At 49.5% G+C, this 19,065-nt stretch overlaps 1 protein-coding gene across 1 annotated transcript in view; it reads right to left on the reverse strand.

Moving 5' to 3' along the window:
• Positions 1-19,065, reverse strand: part of PTPRN2 (protein tyrosine phosphatase receptor type N2) — a 2,458,064-nt gene that overhangs the window by 1,701,784 nt on the left and 737,215 nt on the right. The window contains exon 3 of the mRNA XM_078663270.1: positions 950-1,063. Coding sequence (XP_078519396.1) covers positions 950-1,063 — 114 coding nt within the window. The remainder of the gene's footprint in view (positions 1-949; positions 1,064-19,065) is intronic.

The following is a 19,065-nucleotide window of genomic DNA, read 5'->3' on the forward strand; positions in this document are numbered from 1 at the left end:
TAATACTTGTATTCAAATGGAGTGGGACTCTCAACTGCATGTGACTGTAAGCTTCCAGCTTCCACAACATTGCAATTGTATTGTTATTTACGTTACCAGGACACAGTTTGTCCCCTCTCCCTCAAACAATCTTACTATCCGTAACACTAAACTTACAAGTGGAAAATATGCAATACTAGTAGCAGTGGCGGCTACAGTAAATAAAAATGATGCGGCGCAAAGGCGTGCAACTCACCATAAATTCGAGAGCATTACTGCTGTGGCACTCCTCTCAGCTTTCCACGAGCAGGAAGGAAAAGGAATGACTTCCTTCCTGCTTGTGGAAAGCACCTCTAACCAATCCTGGAGCTGCTCTCATGCTGTGACAGCTCACCCAGCACCAACTTTGAGGCTTGAGGCTGTGCCAGCAATCCCCACGTTGTTTCACAGCTTTTGGATTGCTGGGTCTACAGCGTATATCGCAGGCTGCTGGCCAATCTGACATGCGCACTGTAGACCAGTGCTGCCATCCTGCATTTGCAGGATTCCACCCTGCCCCCACCCTCCTGCCTTACACAGCATGAGCCGGTACAGTGGCAAATAAATAAAATGGCATTAACATGCCATTTTATTTTTTTGTATTTGCTTGCAGCACTCGCAACAGGGGGTGGGGGGTGTCACTCCTCCGCTCCCAAGGAGCCACCGCCCCTGACTGGCAGACATTCTGCGTGGGATATACAGAATCCTAATAGCTGTTTTACACTTAGGTAAGCAGAAAGGTTTATGAATTAGACCATACATGGTTTGTGATCTCTTCTGTATTTCACCAATAATGCATCCCATTGAAGCATCATTTTTGTGCTCCGGTACGAATGGATACCCAGTACGCTCTTTCATGGCACTCTAGTTGAATGCTTCTAAGAAATCACTTTATAATAAAAATTAGCATAAAAGCACTGATAAATCTCACCTCTTTGCGAAAGCTTCTGTAGGATGGCCCTGAGCCGCTGGAGAACAGGCGGTGAAACTTCGTATTTAAAAACGTCTATCACCGGAACCCGCTGACATCGTCCAAAAACTCCATCTGTATGGAGGAAAAGGAGAGCAAAAAAAGGGAGTCATCTGAAAGCTTATATACATAAAGGAAGCAATAATGCATTAAGGTGTATCCTACAAACCCAGGTGGGACAAAAAATAATTTAGCTCAGATGCCTTGATGCTGAATTATACTTTTTTTACATACTCTAAAACATACTACACAACAGGGCTTGGGGGGAAGGGAGAGTCATTCTGGAAAACTCATTAAGAGGGAAGGAAACTGCAAGTACTGTTCTTCAAAAATAGAGCGAAATTGTCAATTCATAACACAATACATACATTCTAAGCATGTGACACATACACTGGTTGGACAGCTTTGTCATGGCTAGTCACCATCCATTTGCAATTAGGAGTGTGAAAATGCAGGGGGCATATTATCATGCACGGTGTTGACATTATCGCCGCTTTAGCGGCAGAAAACTGCTGCTAAAGCGGCGATAATGGGCTTGATAACTAAAGTGGCGATAATGTTAACGCTGTTGCTTGATAATATGACCTGCAGTAACTCCACTTCCACTCTTCAACAATGGTTAATTTTCTTTATTTTCGTCATGTTTGAGAACTTTATAAAGTTTTTTTAAAAGTAAAGTGTGGGAATTCGGGGCAAAGACGATTCTGCTGAAGGAAAAAGCTGCAAACTCATTTTTGCATAGGAATTTACATGGGTCTCACTCAAAACTATTTCTTCTTGGAAATATTACAAATGAGCACAGGTCAGCACAAGGGCACAAACTTTGCCAATTCACACAGTTACAAAGGTGAGAATTTTGCACAATACCCCAGTTACATTTCATCTTTGCAGAGACCTAATTACCTGCCATCTAATGACTGAAGGCTGATAAGTTATACTCAATAAGGGAAAGTGTTGTTGCTTCCAAGAAAGATGTATTATCCCCACATCTTCTTCCACCTTGTCCCAGACTTAAACAGTGAGGAGGCAACTCCTCTTTCAACAGGTATATACCACTATTTCCATGAACAGTATACATAGCTACCTCCCCCTTCCACCCATCCTGTGTTTTTACTATCCTTAGGACAAGAACTAAGCCATATTTGTTTATATGAAACAATGTTATAATCCTTAATTGTTGGTTTCTTTGACACAGGATGCAAGGAACTTTTTCACACCATTCTGACACGCTCCCGTCCATGTGTTGGGCAGGGAAGGGAGTGGTTCTGGCGTTGGTGCCAGAGCCGAGGGGGAGCTGCCTAGCGTGGTATCCATAACCGCTTACGGGTGCCGAAATCTTGCAAGAACAAGATTTGGTTACTCAACAATAGTATATAAACAGGAAGGACGCGTCCTAGTGCATCGCTTACCAGTTTTTCAATATGAAGGGCAACAAGGCAGCCCGTATGGACCATTTTGTTGAGCAGGTTGTGGAACAACCTGAAGCAGATGAAGAAGTTCTGCAGATTTCCCCTGCTGAGCTTCAGGCCGAACTAGCGGAAGCCATCCTCTCCCATGACATTGACATAGCATTCATAACGGAGACCTGGCTCAATAATCTCTCCTACCCTAGCATGGACATGTTGGTTCCTCCGGATTCACTATGATCAACAAAGACAGGCAAGTGAAAAGAGGCGGGCATAGCAATCATCCACAAAAACAACATCTCCATCACGGAAAACTTCCTTTTGTGTGTACAGCTCCTTTGAATGTCTCACAGTAAACATCAAAACACAGGATACCAGGCCTACACTTTGCCATCTACTATACCACCCCCAGGCAACTCCTCAGAATTTGGGGTTCACCTTTCCAACCTGATTGCCCATTGCGCACTTGGCAACTCTAACAACATAATTCTGGGCGACCTCAATCTAAGATGGAACAAAACAAAGAACCAGCTCATTCAAACCCTAAACAACCTACTACTAGTTAACAATCTGACCCAACACTGCTCAGAAGAAACTCGTCATAAAGTAGCAATCCTTGACGCAATTATAGCCGAAAGCAAGGCAATATCCATCGAAAACACCCTCCCCGTCCACTGGTCCGATTATCACATAGTTCTCTTTCACATCAACCATGCGATCTTGACCAATCTAATGCCAAAGCTAGACCCCCCCAAATGGGCCAGGAACACAGCCCAGATCCCCAGCTTGCTGGTCCCCTACTCCACTAACCACCTCTCAACTACCGAACTCACCTCTCTTTACAACTCCATTATGACGCTCACCTTGGATCAAATTGCCCCCCTGAAGCTAAAGGAACCCAGTAACATCCCCTCCAGATCATGGTTCACCACTGACATCAATGGAGAAAGAAGACAGCTAAGAGCTGCAGAAAGAATCTGGAGGAATAATCCCTCTGCCCTCCACCACGATCAACTCCAAGCAGCCGGCGCATGTACAAAAATCACATTAAGAACAAAAAATCAGCTTTCTTCTCTTCTGCACTAGATAGCGCAAACAAACGACCCAAAGAGCTTTTCAATATCATAAGGAATCAAACTTCCAAACCCATACCTTCCTCAACACAGGCATCCAAAGAAAGATGCGACAACTTCGCAATCTTTTTCAATGACAAAATCGCCAAGATTGACCTCTCACTTGGCTCAAATCCCATCTCCTCCAACGAGATCAAAGCGTCCAATACTCTTGGTAGCGCCTCCTTGAACTCTCCAAAACAGTGGTCCTCCTTCATTCATTCATGTTGCCATCGTCACCGCCGCGGCCCGGCGCCGCCAAGGGACCCCCACCGCTGTGGGCATCGTCGCGGCGGCCCCCGGTACCAGGAGAGGGCCGCCGAAGTGCAGGGAGGGCCGCGCTAGGCCCTGAGGCCGTCAGGTTCCCCCATCACGTGACGGGGGCCCGGCCGCGTCATCGGCCCGCCCCCGTCGCGCACTGATTGGCCTGCGCGCCCGTGACCTTTGAAGGCCGCGCAGGGATTGGCTGTCGGCCGGGAAGGCCAGGAGAAGGGGAATCGAAGCCCCGGGTCCCCGTGAGGTAGGAGGGGGACCCGGGTGAAGCTCTGTTGCGGGGCCCCCGTGCCAAGGAGGGAGCCCCGGGAGAAGCGACCGGAGCGGGAGGCCACCCCGCCGGTCTGTGCCCCACGCGAGGGGCCGGTGAGTCAGGCGGGGCCGGGGCACACTGTCGGTGCCAGCCCCGCCTCTCAGCCGGAGGGAGCCCCGATAGTGCCTATTCCGCCGGTGAGTGCCCCAAAGAGAGCCTGCCCGGGCCTAAGGCAGCCCCGGGTCCCCGTGAGGAAGGAGGGGCCCGGGTGAAGAGGGAGACCGGCTGTCATGAGGAGGGGGCATCGAGGCATGGTTTGGTGCCTGCCCCAGTCCCTGCCTCAGAAGCCCGGTGAAGCGATGCTGCTGGCGGGGCTCTCCTGAGCTGTAGAGAGCCCAACGCACCCAAGTTGGCCGCATTGAACCCCCCGGGTCCTCGTGAGGAGGAGAGGCCCGGGTGATGCAGAGAGAAGGGGGAGGCCTCGAGGCACATTGCGGTGCCTGGCCCCTCCCCTGGAAAGGAGCCCTGCGTCCCTAAGAAAGGAGAGGAGCCGGAGGAGGGCTGAAGACAACAAGAGTTGTGTAGCGGGGCCCCCATAGTGAAGAGGGAGCCCCGGTTGCAATACTGAGGCCTGAGTGAGGCCTTGTGGGCCCGAGTGATCGGCACAGATCACCAGGGAGACCCGCGACTCGAGTCACATTGTCGGTGCCTGGTCTCCCCCCTGCAGAGGAGACCCCAAAGAACGCCTGCAGGACCTACTGAGCCCCGCAGGAGCCATCGAGGAGAGTCCGGTGAGTGGGGCCTGTCTTAAGCTGGTGGAGGGGGGGCAACGGGGTACATTGCCGGTGCCCGCCCCCTGGGACTGTGTTACCCTGTCAGGCGGCCCGTATGGCAGAGGACATCTGTGACTTGGGCTCCAGATTTATTGAACTGCCCTGACGTTCCTGCAACTAACTGCCCTTCTAGACAACTCAGGAGCAAGCCGGTTGTCCTTATTGCATATTCTGGGGTAGAGAGTTTTATTCTCCCTTAGTGCAAATATAGGTCCCTGCTGTACGGGTTGCCCTGAGGTCCCCAGTTATTAAGGAACCCTGGGGAAGGAAATGTCTAAGGGAGTCCAGAAGTAAGGAGGGTTGACTGCTGTGTACACCCTGATGTTGATACCCCTTAGTTGATGGTAAAGGGAGCCTAGTTGAGTCCTGACAGGTGTTCCTGATCTAGGAGGAGGGCCCCTATCTGATATTCATGCTGGGTGAGGTATGTTCTGCATAATGTTGGTCAATGGGCTGGCTTGATGTGTTATTCCAGGCCCTTGTTTATGTACCAGATTGATGGGCCAGACGGGCTGATTTATTACAGGTGTTCCTGTCCAGGTTATGCCGTGATGCCCTAACGTTTTTCCCTAACAGGGGTGGGTTGGTGCTAATGTGCATGATGTATTTCTATGCTAACGTAGAATTTTGCAATTACAACCCCCTAAGGATGAGAGCCTGAGTTGGCCCCGCCAGATTGGCCTCAGGTCTACTGATATTTAATCACAATTTTCTTTATTACAGCATGGACTTTGGACTCAACCCTTTTTGTCCCATGTAAATAATTCCCCATGATGTACTTGGCTCTGGCGCCAGTTGGCGCCTTGTTGTGAAGACCAGTGTATTTTTCCTTTTTACCTTGCAGGTTGGAGATATCACTAAATGTTATTCTTTTTCCAACCAAAGGTGGTGTCGTGACTCTTTTGTAGTGTGATTGGTGTGTCGTCTGTGTGTACTGCGTGAATGCTTCACATGTCCTCGAAGTTTGGCCTGCCCGCTTGATGCCATGCTACCCCCTTTGAGACTTGGGCAACCCCCATTTCCAACATTTGGTGGCAAAGCGGTGGGATAGGACTTGTGTTGCGCAGTACCACAGCGGCCACGGGTTACACTGCAAATAGAGCTTTGGATGTAAACCGAGCCTTGTTGTGGGGATTATTGTTGTTTGCTAAATTGCTTCCTCCTGAAAGTGTTTGACAATTGTGTCCCCTTGGTCCACTGTGGGTGTGTCCCGGGTGTATCTCTCCACGATGGGGTTGATTTACCAGGAAGTGGAACTGATGGAGTACACCGAACAGGAGGTGATAGACTTCCTCCTGGAGAGAGGGATACCCCCAGTAGGAAACATTAGGAGGAATTTGTTTCTCTATGAGGCCCTCAAGAGGGGAGAGCCCTTAGAGATTGATGGGGACTTGTCTGACTACCCCCCCGAAGTTTTGAAGGGTCAGTGGGTTAGAGACCAGAAGGAGGGCTCCCCATCCAGAACCCTGGGAGGTAATTGCTCCGATGAGGAGGAGGAAGAGTCTAGCAGGGCAGAGACGCCAGTAGCTGTGGAGGACACCGAAGATAGGGAGTCTCGCACTGGGTCCAGTCCCGGGGGCACTGCCCCATCCCTTTCCCTGTCCCCAGAAGAATGGGTAGATAGGAGAGAAGTAAGGGAGCATCAGCTGGCGCTGGCAAAGCTCAGGCATGCCGAGGGCTTAGCGCAGCTGAGGGTAGAAGAGCAGCGACTAGAGACTGAAAAAGTCCTAGCGCTGGAGAGGATGGCGGAGGCGGAGAGGGCCTTCACCAGAGAGAGATCAGCTCAGGTGGGTAGGTTGTCCCCTGAGAGTGGTTTTAGGAGTCTGGATTCACCGAAGAGGGTGGGATCCAGTGGTGGCAGCGAGTGTAGGTCCAGTGCAAGGAGTCCCACTCCCGAAACCCAGGAGACCGTGCCTGATTCCCTGGAAGAGGAGGACGGGTTAGTGTTTAGGGGCAGGGGAAAGCTGTTCCATCAGTCCTGGGGAGAGTTCGAGGAGGAGTGTTGGACTGTACTGGAGTATTGGGTGGTGAGGAGAGCAGTGGAGGATTGGGAGGGGCTGTGCCATGCCGTTATCCGGGAGCACATGCTGAGGAGTTGTTTCCCAAGACTGCGTCACCATCTGTTGCGGTGCGGGTTCTCAGACCCCAGGGAACTTGCACGGGAGGCAGACCTCTGGGTAAGTGCCAGAGCGTCTGGGAAAGCTGAGGGGAGTGATCCTGAAGGGAGTGAGACGGGGGGGTGTCCCAAGGTGCCCCAGCTGTGGTCACTGGGCCTGGAGTGTTCTTTAAGAGAACCCCAGGTTGGGAGACTAGGCTGTCCCGATGTGTCATCCAGAGGAAGGGATCCCCTCATGTCAGGAGGACCCGGAGCATCAATAATTGGAGCCCCAGTGGTTCGGGGGTCTGACCAGTCACAGGGTTTAGATCCTGGACTGGGGTTCCAGGTTAAGGGGTTGCCTGACCTGGAGGGTGGGGTACCTGTAATTCAGGTCCCTACCAATTTGACTCCCAGGGGTACTACTCCCAGTGGGAGGGTGCGGAACTCTGGGAGGGGGTGCAGAGGGAGGAAGGTCTCTTCTCTGTCACCAGCTCAGCCACAGGGCGCAGATCCTGGGTTGGGTGGCCAGGGACAGGGGTTGCCTGCCCTGGTGGGAGGGACCTCTGTAACCAGAGTCCCCCCGGAAGTGACTCCCAGGGGTACTTCTCCGGGTAGGAGGGTCAGGAACTCTGGGAGGGGGTGCAGGGAGAGGGAGGACTCGCCCCTGTCACCAGTTCAGCCTGTGGGTTTCGACTCCAGGTTGGGGAGACAGTTGTGTGAGGGTGTCCCCAGGCGTAGGAGATGGAGGAACCCTTGGAGGAGAAGTAGGGGGAGGAGAGCCTCGCCCCTAAGGGCGGGTCAGTCTGAGGGTGTAGACCCCAGGTGGGTGGACCCCAGGTGGGTGGACCAGTGGCAATTTGGAGAGAGAAGAGTGGTCCAGGAGAATTACAAGCCTGAGGCTAGAGCCTCCCACTCTAGGAAGGAGAAACATCCCACTAGGGAACACCAGTGGGGTGGTTTTGTTGGTGAAGGGAGGGTTGCGAAAGAGAACCATTGGGTTCCAGAGTGGAGGAGAGACTGCAGGTGCTCCTGTAGTTGCAGGCCTGCGTCCACCTTTTTCCGCCCCAAGCAGGGAAGCCCATCAAGGCATTGATCAGTCTACCCTGGCTTTTGGCTGGGGGGGAGTCGTGTTGGACTTGGCCTTTTCCCCCCAAATTTTTCGCTTTTGACCCCCTTATCTAGATTGTCTCCCCCATGGGATTAAACCTGTATAGGCCATGAGTGGTGTGAGACCCCTTTTGAAAAATGTAATTACCTGACATAATGTGAGCACTTGTAAAATCCCCCATTTTAGAACTGCACCTGACTGAAAAGTATTGTATTTAAAATGGATGCCATGGCCATGGGTTTTGCCAATGGACTGCCATAGGTCAGCGGTCTAGATAATATTACCCAGCTACCCCTAGCTTTGGGAGGGAAAGCCTGACACCCAGGGTGCTCACCCCCTCCCCTAGAACCAGTTTAGGCTAGATGTGCCAACATTCTAGAAGGTCCTGGCACTGCCTGGGAGGAGGGTATAAATAGGGAGAAGTGTCACCAGAGAGTCAGTCAGCGCTGGGACAAAGAAGAGAGGGGACATGCTGTGAGGTGCTACCGCCACATGGGCCTGTGAGCTGGGCCCTGCACCCCTAGAACCCCCCCTCTGCTGTCCCCATGGGCCCCTGACAAGGGAGGGCCCCTATCCAGGTCACTGACGCTATTTGACCGGGTACCACGCCAGCGCTGTGTGAAGAAGCGCCCAGGAGGTGAGGAGTGTGCCCCTGAGGAGTTGCTGTGGGACTGTCTGCCCCTCTGAAGCACCCTGGGGAAGATTGTGCCCCCAAAGGAACTGCTGCGGGCTGAGGTGCTGTGAGGCCCTGTGAAAGCACTGGGCCCTGGGACTGTTGTGGCCCCTTAGTGCTGTAAAGCCCACCTGACAAATGCTAAAAATTACGAAGCGCTGAGGAAATGCTGAATTCCTGCCCCCTCTGCGTGGACTGAGAAAGGAGACTGTGGCAGCTTGTAAATAGCGCCATTTTCGCTGTTTCCTGAGGAGACTGTGGCAGCTTGTAAATAGCGCCGGTTATGGAAGTGCGCTTTTGCCGCTATCTAAAGGAATAATTAAAAGGGAGCCTACCCCTTACTGTTGCCATCGTCACCGCCGCGGCCCGGCGCCGCCAAGGGACCCCCACCGCTGTGGGCATCGTCGCGGCGGCCCCCGGTACCAGGAGAGGGCCGCCGAAGTGCAGGGAGGGCCGCGCTAGGCCCTGAGGCCGTCAGGTTCCCCCATCACGTGACGGGGGCCCGGCCGCGTCATCGGCCCGCCCCCGTCGCGCACTGATTGGCCTGCGCGGCCGTGACCTTTGAAGGCCGCGCAGGGATTGGCTGTCGGCCGGGAAGGCCAGGAGAAGGGGAATCGAAGCCCCGGGTCCCCGTGAGGTAGGAGGGGGACCCGGGTGAAGCTCTGTTGCGGGGCCCCCGTGCCAAGGAGGGAGCCCCGGGAGAAGCGACCGGAGCGGGAGGCCACCATGCCGGTCTGTGCCCCACGCGAGGGGCCGGTGAGTCAGGCGGGGCCGGGGAACACTGTCGGTGCCAGCCCCGCCTCTCAGCCGGAGGGAGCCCCGATAGTGCCTATTCCGCCGGTGAGTGCCCCAAAGAGAGCCTGCCCGGGCCTAAGGCAGCCCCGGGTCCCCGTGAGGAAGGAGGGGCCCGGGTGAAGAGGGAGACCGGCTATCATGAGGAGGGGGCATCGAGGCATGGGTTAGGTGCCTGCCCCAGTCCCTGCCTCAGAAGCCCGGTGAAGCGATGCTGCTGGCGGGGCTCTCCTGAGCTGTAGAGAGCCCCACGCACCCAAGTTGGCCGCATTGAACCCCCCGGGTCCTCGTGAGGAGGAGAGGCCCGGGTGATGCAGAGAGAAGGGGGAGGCCTCGAGGCACATTGCGGTGCCTGGCCCCTCCCCTGGAAAGGAGCCCTGCGTCCCTAAGAAAGGAGAGGAGCCGGAGGAGGGCTGAAGACAACAAGAGTTGTGTAGCGGGGCCCCCATAGTGAAGAGGGAGCCCCGGTTGCAATACTGAGGCCTGAGTGAGGCCTTGTGGGCCCGAGTGATCGGCGCAGATCACCAGGGAGACCCGCGACTCGAGGCACATTGTCGGTGCCTGGTCTCCCCCCTGCAGAGGAGACCCCAAAGAACGCCTGCAGGACCTACTGAGCCCCGCAGGAGCCATCGAGGAGAGTCCGGTGAGTGGGGCCTGTCTTAAGCTGGTGGAGGGGGGGCAACGGGGTACATTGCCGGTGCCCGCCCCCTGGGACTGTGTTACCCTGTCAGGCGGCCCGTATGGCAGAGGACATCTGTGACTTGGGCTCCAGATGTATTGAACTGCCCTGACATTCCTGCAACTAACTGCCCTTCTAGACAACTCAGGAGCAAGCCGGTTGTCCTTATTGCATATTCTGGGGTAGAGAGTTTTATTCTCCCTTAGTGCAAATATAGGTCCCTGCTGTACGGGTTGCCCTGAGGTCCCCAGTTATTAAGGAACCCTGGGGAAGGAAATGTCTAAGGGAGTCCAGAAGTAAGGAGGGTTGACTGCTGTGTACACCCTGATGTTGATACCCCTTAGTTGATGGTAAAGGGAGCCTAGTTGAGTCCTGACAGGTGTTCCTGATCTAGGAGGAGGGCCCCTATCTGATATTCATGCTGGGTGAGGTATGTTCTGCATAATGTTGGTCAATGGGTTGGCCTGATGTGTTATTCCAGGCCCTTGTTTATGTACCAGATTGATGGGCCAGACGGGCTGATTTATTACAGGTGTTCCTGTCCAGGTTATGCCGTGATGCCCTAACGTTTTTCCCTAACAGGGGTGGGTTGGTGCTAATGTGCATGATGTATTTCTATGCTAACGTAGAATTTTGCAATTACAACCCCCTAAGGATGAGAGCCTGAGTTGGCCCCGCCAGATTGGACTCAGGTCTACTGATATTTAATCACAATTTTCTTTATTACAGCATGGACTTTGGACTCAACCCTTTTTGTCCCATGTAAATAATTCCCCATGATGTACTTGGCTCTGGCGCCAGTTGGCGCCTTGTTGTGAAGACCAGTGTATTTTTCCTTTTTACCTTGCAGGTTGGAGATATCACTAAATGTTATTCTTTTTCCAACCAAAGGTGGTGTCGTGACTCTTTTGTAGTGTGATTGGTGTGTCGTCTGTGTGTACTGCGTGAATGCTTCACATGTCCTCGAAGTTTGGCCTGCCCGCTTGATGCCATGCTACCCCCTTTGAGACTTGGGCAACCCCCATTTCCAACAACCACCTACTCAAGTCACTCGACTCAGATCAATGCTGCCTTCTCATCTTCCTAGATCTATCGGCCACATTCGATACAGTTGACCACAAATTGCTCATAAAGGTTCTACAAGAAAGGGCCGGTCTACAAGAGGCGGTCCTCCACTGGTTCTCTTCCTTTCTCCACAACCAATCACAAAGAATAAAAATGAAAAACTTTGAGTCTGACCTCCACCCCGTCATCAGAGGTGTTCCACAAGGGTCAGTACTTTCCCCTCAGCTCTTCAACATCTACATTGAACCCCTTACTTCTCTACTCAGGAAATCCAACATCCCCTTTCATTTATGTGCAGACAACACGCAGCTTTATCTAGAAACCACCCAAGCTGACGACATCAAGAGACTTAACAACACGCTCAAGGAGGTTCAACACTGGCTCACAAACAATCACCGGAAACTCAACCAAGAAAAAACTGAAAAACTCATAATTTCCTACAAAGACCAAAACCCACAAGTCGAAGAATGGCTCAAAGCCATTGATGCCCTCCATGTTAACCTCACCTTGGCGGATTCAGTACAATCTCTAGGGATAACTCTAGACCCAAAACTGGACATGAAGAAACACATCACAAAATCCGCTAAAAGTGCCTTTCTCAACCTTAAACTACTATACAAAATAAAACCCTCCCTCCCACCCAAGGACCTTCAACAAGCCACCCAAGCACTGGTCCTCTCCAGAATAGACTACGGGATCGCTACCTTTAAGGGGGAAGCAAAATCCCACCTCACCCCCCTGAAGACAACCCTTCAATGCAGCAGCCAGAATGGTCACTGGAATTAAGAAATTCGAACACATCTCGCCAGCTCTCAGAGAACTCAGATGGCTCCCAGTTGAGTTGCGAGCCAGCTTCAGAACAGCCTGCCTCACGCACAAAGACCTGCACACAGGCAAACCGGAATACCTGACTGCCAAACTCAAAAGGGCAGGACAGTCCAGAAACCTCAGAAGCTCCAACTCTCTACTACTCATCCCGCCAAAAACTTGCAAGAATAAAACCATGGCCAAATCTTTTGCCGGAAACGCTACAAAAATCTGGAACTCCATCCCCCCCCCACACACATCAGAACAACCCCCTCATTTCCAAAATTCAAGAGCCTACTCAAAGCCCTCTTCCTCGACTGCTCTCGAGTGAACTAATAGAGCCCAAGTAGCTCCCTAGCCGACACTCCATCTTACCTCCATCTGCTCACATTAAATGTCACAATGATGGTGTAAGTTTGCAGGTGAATAAATCAATTCACAACTGTAAATTCATATTTGGGAATAAAAAAATCACACTCATAAATGAAGGTCTTTGCTACAAAGGAAACACCAGATAGCACTGGTATAAAAACTTGATATTTAGGATACCCAGTGTAAGCAAACGATAACATAACTCCATGGAAAATGAAACTTCTCAAGTGTAGTGAATTAATTTGCCTTTCTGGATAAGCAGAAGAAACTACAGAGCTTAAGCAGGGGTTTTAGGGACAGATGTACTAGAAATAAATTCACAAAAAACAGGTCACAAAATAGGCACAGACTTTTTGGGGAACTCGATTCTGATTTTGCAAACTGCCCAGTGCTTAATGTTTAGTGACCAATGCTTATTTTTCCACAACAAACTTTGACCCAAAACAATAGAAACACACAAAAGGCTAAAAGAAGGAGGTAGAGAAAGACAAAAAAAGAGGTACAAGAGGATGAATGAATAAGAACCTGCAAGAGTGAGATGGACAGAAAGGTAGTGTCAAGTAGATTAAAGAGGCATCAAGTGGAATCTAGACTACACAGCCTCTGAGTGGATACAATCGAAGGGATGGTGGCCTGCTAACACAAAATGTAGATTGTGAGTAGGCCCTTTAGTATCTACACTTTTTTTTATTTCTAATAGTTTTTCTTAACATTTCATAAAATAATACAAAGGCAATAAAAACAGAAAAAGAAGACCTATCGCATAGTGGGATATTTTGGTTAGGACACGGTATACCAAAGAATTTTGTTGTATGGTCATAACATAAATCATTATAAGGTAGCTGGAGGTATGTCTGCCAACAATAAATGTGTACTAGGTGTTCATTGTGGTAGGTTAACCCAGTCTAGTATCAGGGTTTAAAATGATGGGAGTGGAAAAACAATAGAAATATAGGAGAAGGGGATTAGAGAGAGAATAAGAGGTAGCGAGGAGAGATAGGGTGAGGGGGGAGTGGTGGAGGGAAGGGAGGGGGAGGGAAGGAGTGGAGAGGAGACGGGGAGTAGGGTGAGAGGGAGTGTGGAGGGAGGAGGGAGGGAGGAGATGGGGTGGGATTTGTGTGATTCAGATGGGTGTGGAGAGAATTTAGTACAGAGTATATTTCTAGTGTAGGAGGTGGGGAAGGGGTAGGAGGTAGTGAGTATGTGCTACTAGCTGAGGGAGAATGAGACTTTATGGTGGCAATTGATTAGTAGTGTATGAGTCTATTCTTAACCAGATTTTTTTTCTCCTTTGATTAGGCTTTCATGTGATGTTTAGGGAATTGTACCCCACACCTCCATGATAAATTTGACCCACCCCACCATGTATGGGTTGAAAATTTGGAAAGGTGCTTCCATTCCGACAGGATGAATTTTAGACCTGTTCAAACTAGTACGTCCCCCAAAAAGACGTTCTTCTTAGACTGTGGGTTATTTCCGGGGGGATTACGCCCAATGTTATTGAAGTGAAATCAGGAGTAAAATTAGTATGCAGAATCTAGGAGATAGTGTCACTGATCTCAGACCAGAATTTATTAAGGAATGTGCATTTGAGGAGCATGTGTTGTAGATGTGTTTTAGATCCCCTATCTCTTTTACGCAGCTCCAGCAACTGTCTTAGTGCCGGAGACCAAGTTTAAAGAGTTTGAAGGGATCCTGTGGGCCATATATGTGGTCCATAGACTGCATTGTGCTAGGGAGGGTGCAATCTTATTAGTTGGAAGGTTAGACCAAATAGAGAGCCAGTTTAGGGTCTTGGCATGCAAGGTGTGTCTTTTTGTCCAAAATAGCTTCCCATTTACTTTGAATTGATTTTGTAAGGGTGGTAGATTACGGTGCTAGAATAGAGTTAATGTTTGGTAGCAATCAATATGTCCCCCTGCAGTAAGGGGCCCTAGATGGCGGGGAGAGCCTAGATAAGTGTGGACTTAGTGGACCTCGGGGACTTGGCGGCCATCTTTTTGGGCAGTCACCTCGCCCCAGACCCCCCTTGGGATCAATTTCTAAACCCCTTAGCAAGTTGGAAAAACTTTACTAAATCACTAAATGGGCTTAGTACATTTAATACATGGATTCTGTAATTCATGTATATTTTCCCGTCTCTAATTTCTTTATAATTGGTGACTTTTGACGCACCCAATTGCAGCTTATAAAGAAAAGACATCAGAACTCGACTATTATAAGTTATGACAGCAGAGTTCTGACATCACAATGCCTTCTGCCAGAGCCTTCAGCCGAGGCGAAAGGTAGGTCAGGCACAGAGCAAAATTTAAGCAGATGTTTAAAGCAACAAAACCAGAATGTTGCATTTCTTTCTTCTGCTCTATTTTTTAGCTTACTATGACAAGCAGAGAGGACATGTTTATTTTCTGCACTCCTTAGTTAGAGAAAAGCTAGAAAAAAACTTGAACTGTTTCTAATATATGTTTGCAACAAATAACTAACCGGTTTTTGATGTGTTTAGTTTTGCACTAGAGGCTTTCTTTTTTTCTTACTTATGTTTGCATGCATGCATACTCAATGCACCAAGGTTTTAAGTGGTTTGTGAGAAAGGTGATAGTGTGACAATGTATTATATGGAATTAAGTACCCCCTGGTGTACATGACAAGGATATTGCCAGTCACCTTGGAGTTCCATAACCGTATGAAGTAACTCAGCCTTCGGCCTCGTTCCTCTATAGGGTTATGGCTCTCCTTGGTGACTTGCAATAACCTAAAAATGTATGGCAGGGGGTACTGTAACACTTATATAAAAAGAGTTTTAGCATTTGCAAACCCACAATTTACTGAATCAATGTATTTGCCAATACTAAACCTCTTCATACATTTGGTCTTTGGAGTCTTGTTGACTCTTACACGAGACCAAGAGTAGCAGGGACAGGTCCAGGGTACTATAGGACAAGACAGGGATAGCAATTGCCAGCTCGTCGATCCTTGATTGAAGCCATACACAATAAAAGCTCAAACATTCAATGTAACCAGAAGGCCTCCTTATTTACATTCTGTGCAGTTTGAGACCTTGACTGATAATTGATAATACCAGGTACGAAATCTCTAGGGAACACATTAAACTTGTGTTTGGTGCTACAAGTGTGTTTTGGCTGCAATTCACAAATAAAGGAGAATGACACACTAGTATTCACATCCCTTTCATGAGGTATATTAAGCAGTTTTGTGCTTGCAGATAGCACTAGCGATAGCAGTAAAACAGATGAGGGTGTTTTACACTCAGTTCTAACCGGAGTTAGGTCCAAAATTGGAACAAACACAATGCGGACCCATTTTTTTCGACCAGGTCTAAATGGCCCAAAATATCCATAAATGACATGTATGCAAAGAATGCAAATACATGCATAGCAATCACATATAATTCTAGTAGTTCTAAAATAGTAACCACAAGTAACTGTAAATGATGGCAGCATAAACTTCAGTACCTTATAATAGACTTGAAGTTCGCTGCCAAGGGCTATAGTTGTTAAATGCCATGGAACTCAGCTATATTATGGGAGGGGGCCTTTAACAACCAGCATAGCCTTGAGCAGAAGGGTTATAATGCTATTAGAACCTACCAGCCACTGAGGATAGAATGGTCCAAATGGAAAGAACAGAAAGACAAACATTGGAATGCTGAAGCAGAAGTGTTATATTAGCCATTTTATTTATATACTTAAAACGTTTTAAATAGCGCGAACATGACTCATGTGGGTATCAGAGTGCTTTACACATGTTAAGAGAGCAGAAACATATGACCTCAAAATATAGAAACAAATGTGGCACAAAATGTTTTATGGTATCTCTCGTTCACTTTTCGTTTTAAAAAAAAGTCACACTCAAGCTAGCAGCAGAAGACTGGTTAGAGTTATTAGCTCTGGGTCATTTCATTGTCTCCGATGGAACTCTCAACATTCTAATGTAATAGTTGCAAGCTATTATGAAAAAACAGAGCGATTTCTAGGTACAAAAAGAGCACCTTATGTATGTAATTCAATTACACAATTCAAAAGTGAAAACATGTCCTTATCAATGTCTTTTCACACCACACCTTATTATTGATGCAGGGCCTAATTGGACTTCACTGAGAGCACTGCCCTTGAGGCGGCATCATGTGTGCGTTTCAAACAGTCAGATGACCATTTCTCCCGCAGACAATGCCTGCTGAAGTGCATGGTACGACTAAATACAGCCGCAGCTCTGAGCCCGAAGAGGCTGTTCCACCTGGCACTTATATGAATGCCACTGTACAGTTGCTGCACGGTTCATTCAAATTCAAATCTAATAAGCAAGCTCAAGCTATAAAAGGGGACAGGATCTTTTGACGATATGCATAATCTGCAAAATTTCATTCTAAACCTATTTTCCCTGCAATCCGATAAATTAATGATCATGACAGTTAAGTTTGAAACTGAAGATATTACACCGGTAAAAATAATATATATGCACAATCCCTTAAGAACAACAAAAGCTAAAAACAAGCATTGGCAAAGCCAATACGTGTCATGTGTGTGACCTATTGGCTTTGCAAATGTTTGTAAATGTTTTTAGCCACGCTGCACAGCATCCCTGTGGGAAAGGTGATGGTGCGGCCATGTATTTTACGTGATAAAGTACCCCCTGCCCTACATGAAAAGAATATTACAAGTCACCTCGGAGTTCCATAACGATATAGAAAAGGATCGCCATTAATTGCTCACCAGGCAAGACTGGACTGAATACTCTCTATGCCCAGGACACTGAGGCCAGAATTACAAGGGGCTTGCATTGCCTTTGCATCACACAAGACAACGTAAAGAAATCCTACCCTTAACTGGGATTTACTAAGACACGCAAAGCCATCTTGTGTGGGTTTACCTAGTTTAGTAAATTCAGGGCAAAGCAAGGCAAGGCATTTTACTAGCTTACATTCCATGGCTGGAGTGTGGGCATTCAACCACATCCACCCATGGATTTTGTCACATTCCCAGATTAACAAGGAGTTATGAACCTGGCAGGGCCGGACTGGCCATAGCGGGCACCGGGCAATCCCCCGGTGCACCGCACCAGTGGGGGCCGGTTTTGGGCCCTGGGGGCCGTTTTTGCAAAATCGGGCCTGTACCAAAAACGGCCGAAAACCGGCCCCGGCAAAGAGCTCGGCGGCACCTCCAACCCCCCGAATGGGGAGGGTGAGGCCGGCCGAGCACTTTGCCTAGGCCGGTTGTGGTTCCCAGTCCGGCCCTGGAACCTGGCAATTCGTCAAGATGGTACACCTCCTAGATCCAGGCGTAAAAAGGAGAAATATCTCTATTTCTCCTCATTGCTTCCTTTTTAGGGCTCGCAAAGCGAAGAGCCCTTTTGTAGGGGTTTAAAAATGGACCTTGAAATTCTATACAGCTCGTGCGTGTGCATTTCCTAGGTCCATTTTGATTGGGCTTTGCATGCGTGCTGTTTTTTAACAGAACACGCAATAGGCCAGTGGCGGTCGCGCAGCTCCGCCTATGGCCTATTGGCGTCTGTTACGCGCACCAAAGCCATATGTCTTCAATTAACGCGGCCAGACACGGGCAGTAGCACGCGCGTGCACCACTCGCGGGCTTTTTTTTTTATCCATTTCACGGCGAAGCGCTGACGTCTTGTTTTATCTTGCAATCTTTCTTTGGCTGTTTCCACAACAACACTAACTCGGCCAACTCTGCGTCTGCTGCTGCTGATCTCAGCACGATGCCTGCTCTGGCTGGCTACGAACAACAAGAGAATGAGGCTGCTTCCTGCTTGTTTTAATAACTATAGCATGTATTGCTTTGCATACTGCGCGTGTCATGGTACCTACTTTACCGACCCCAGAAGGATCAACGGCTCTTGTTGGCCCTGCCCATATTCACTCTTGAGTATTCAAATTATTTGTCATCCTAGGCATGAAAGCGAACCCGGAAGCTTCCAGTATCACGGCGTGGGTGGTATTTAAAGGAATGGACATGGAAGCGTGTGCCTTTCTGAATAGATTAGTTTTCTGATGCCGGTGTGTGCAGGGCTCAATAGGAAATATGTGAATGTTTTGTAATTACCAGCTTTCGACGTTGGTGCCCGGCCTGAAAGGGGCCTTTCGCACTAGGATTCTACTTTGCTTAACTTTAGAAGGCCCCCTTCCTAGCCAGCAGTGAATAGTGCCTGGAGATGTCTCCATTCTTCCTCTCACCTGCGCCCTTCAGTGTTCTCACTCAGAGGGGGTGGGGTTGGCCGCGCGCGCTGGAGTGCGGTATTGGATCACGGTGGCCTCCCGCTTACCTCAGTATGCAAAATCAGAGCAGGGACGGGTAATAATCGTGTTCATAGTGCGAGATTGGGGAGGCAGTGCTGCTAGCTCTTACATCAGAGTCTGCTGTTAGAACACGGAGGCGCAACCGGTCTTGTTAGTCGGTGGCATTTAGAGTGCACTATTGAGGCTTGGAGGTGTTCACGTTGGCACTGGAGTGTGTGGTTGGCTCTTAGGCTTCCACTACTGGAGTGAGGCCATAAAAGCGCTTGTGTCATTAGACCAGGGGGCGCGAACGCTCGCCTTAAGAGTACCCTGTGGGGACACAGCTGCATTTTTAC

This window comes from Lissotriton helveticus, chromosome 10 (assembly GCF_964261635.1).
Source record: "Lissotriton helveticus chromosome 10, aLisHel1.1, whole genome shotgun sequence".
NCBI classification, from domain to species: domain Eukaryota; kingdom Metazoa; phylum Chordata; class Amphibia; order Caudata; family Salamandridae; genus Lissotriton; species Lissotriton helveticus.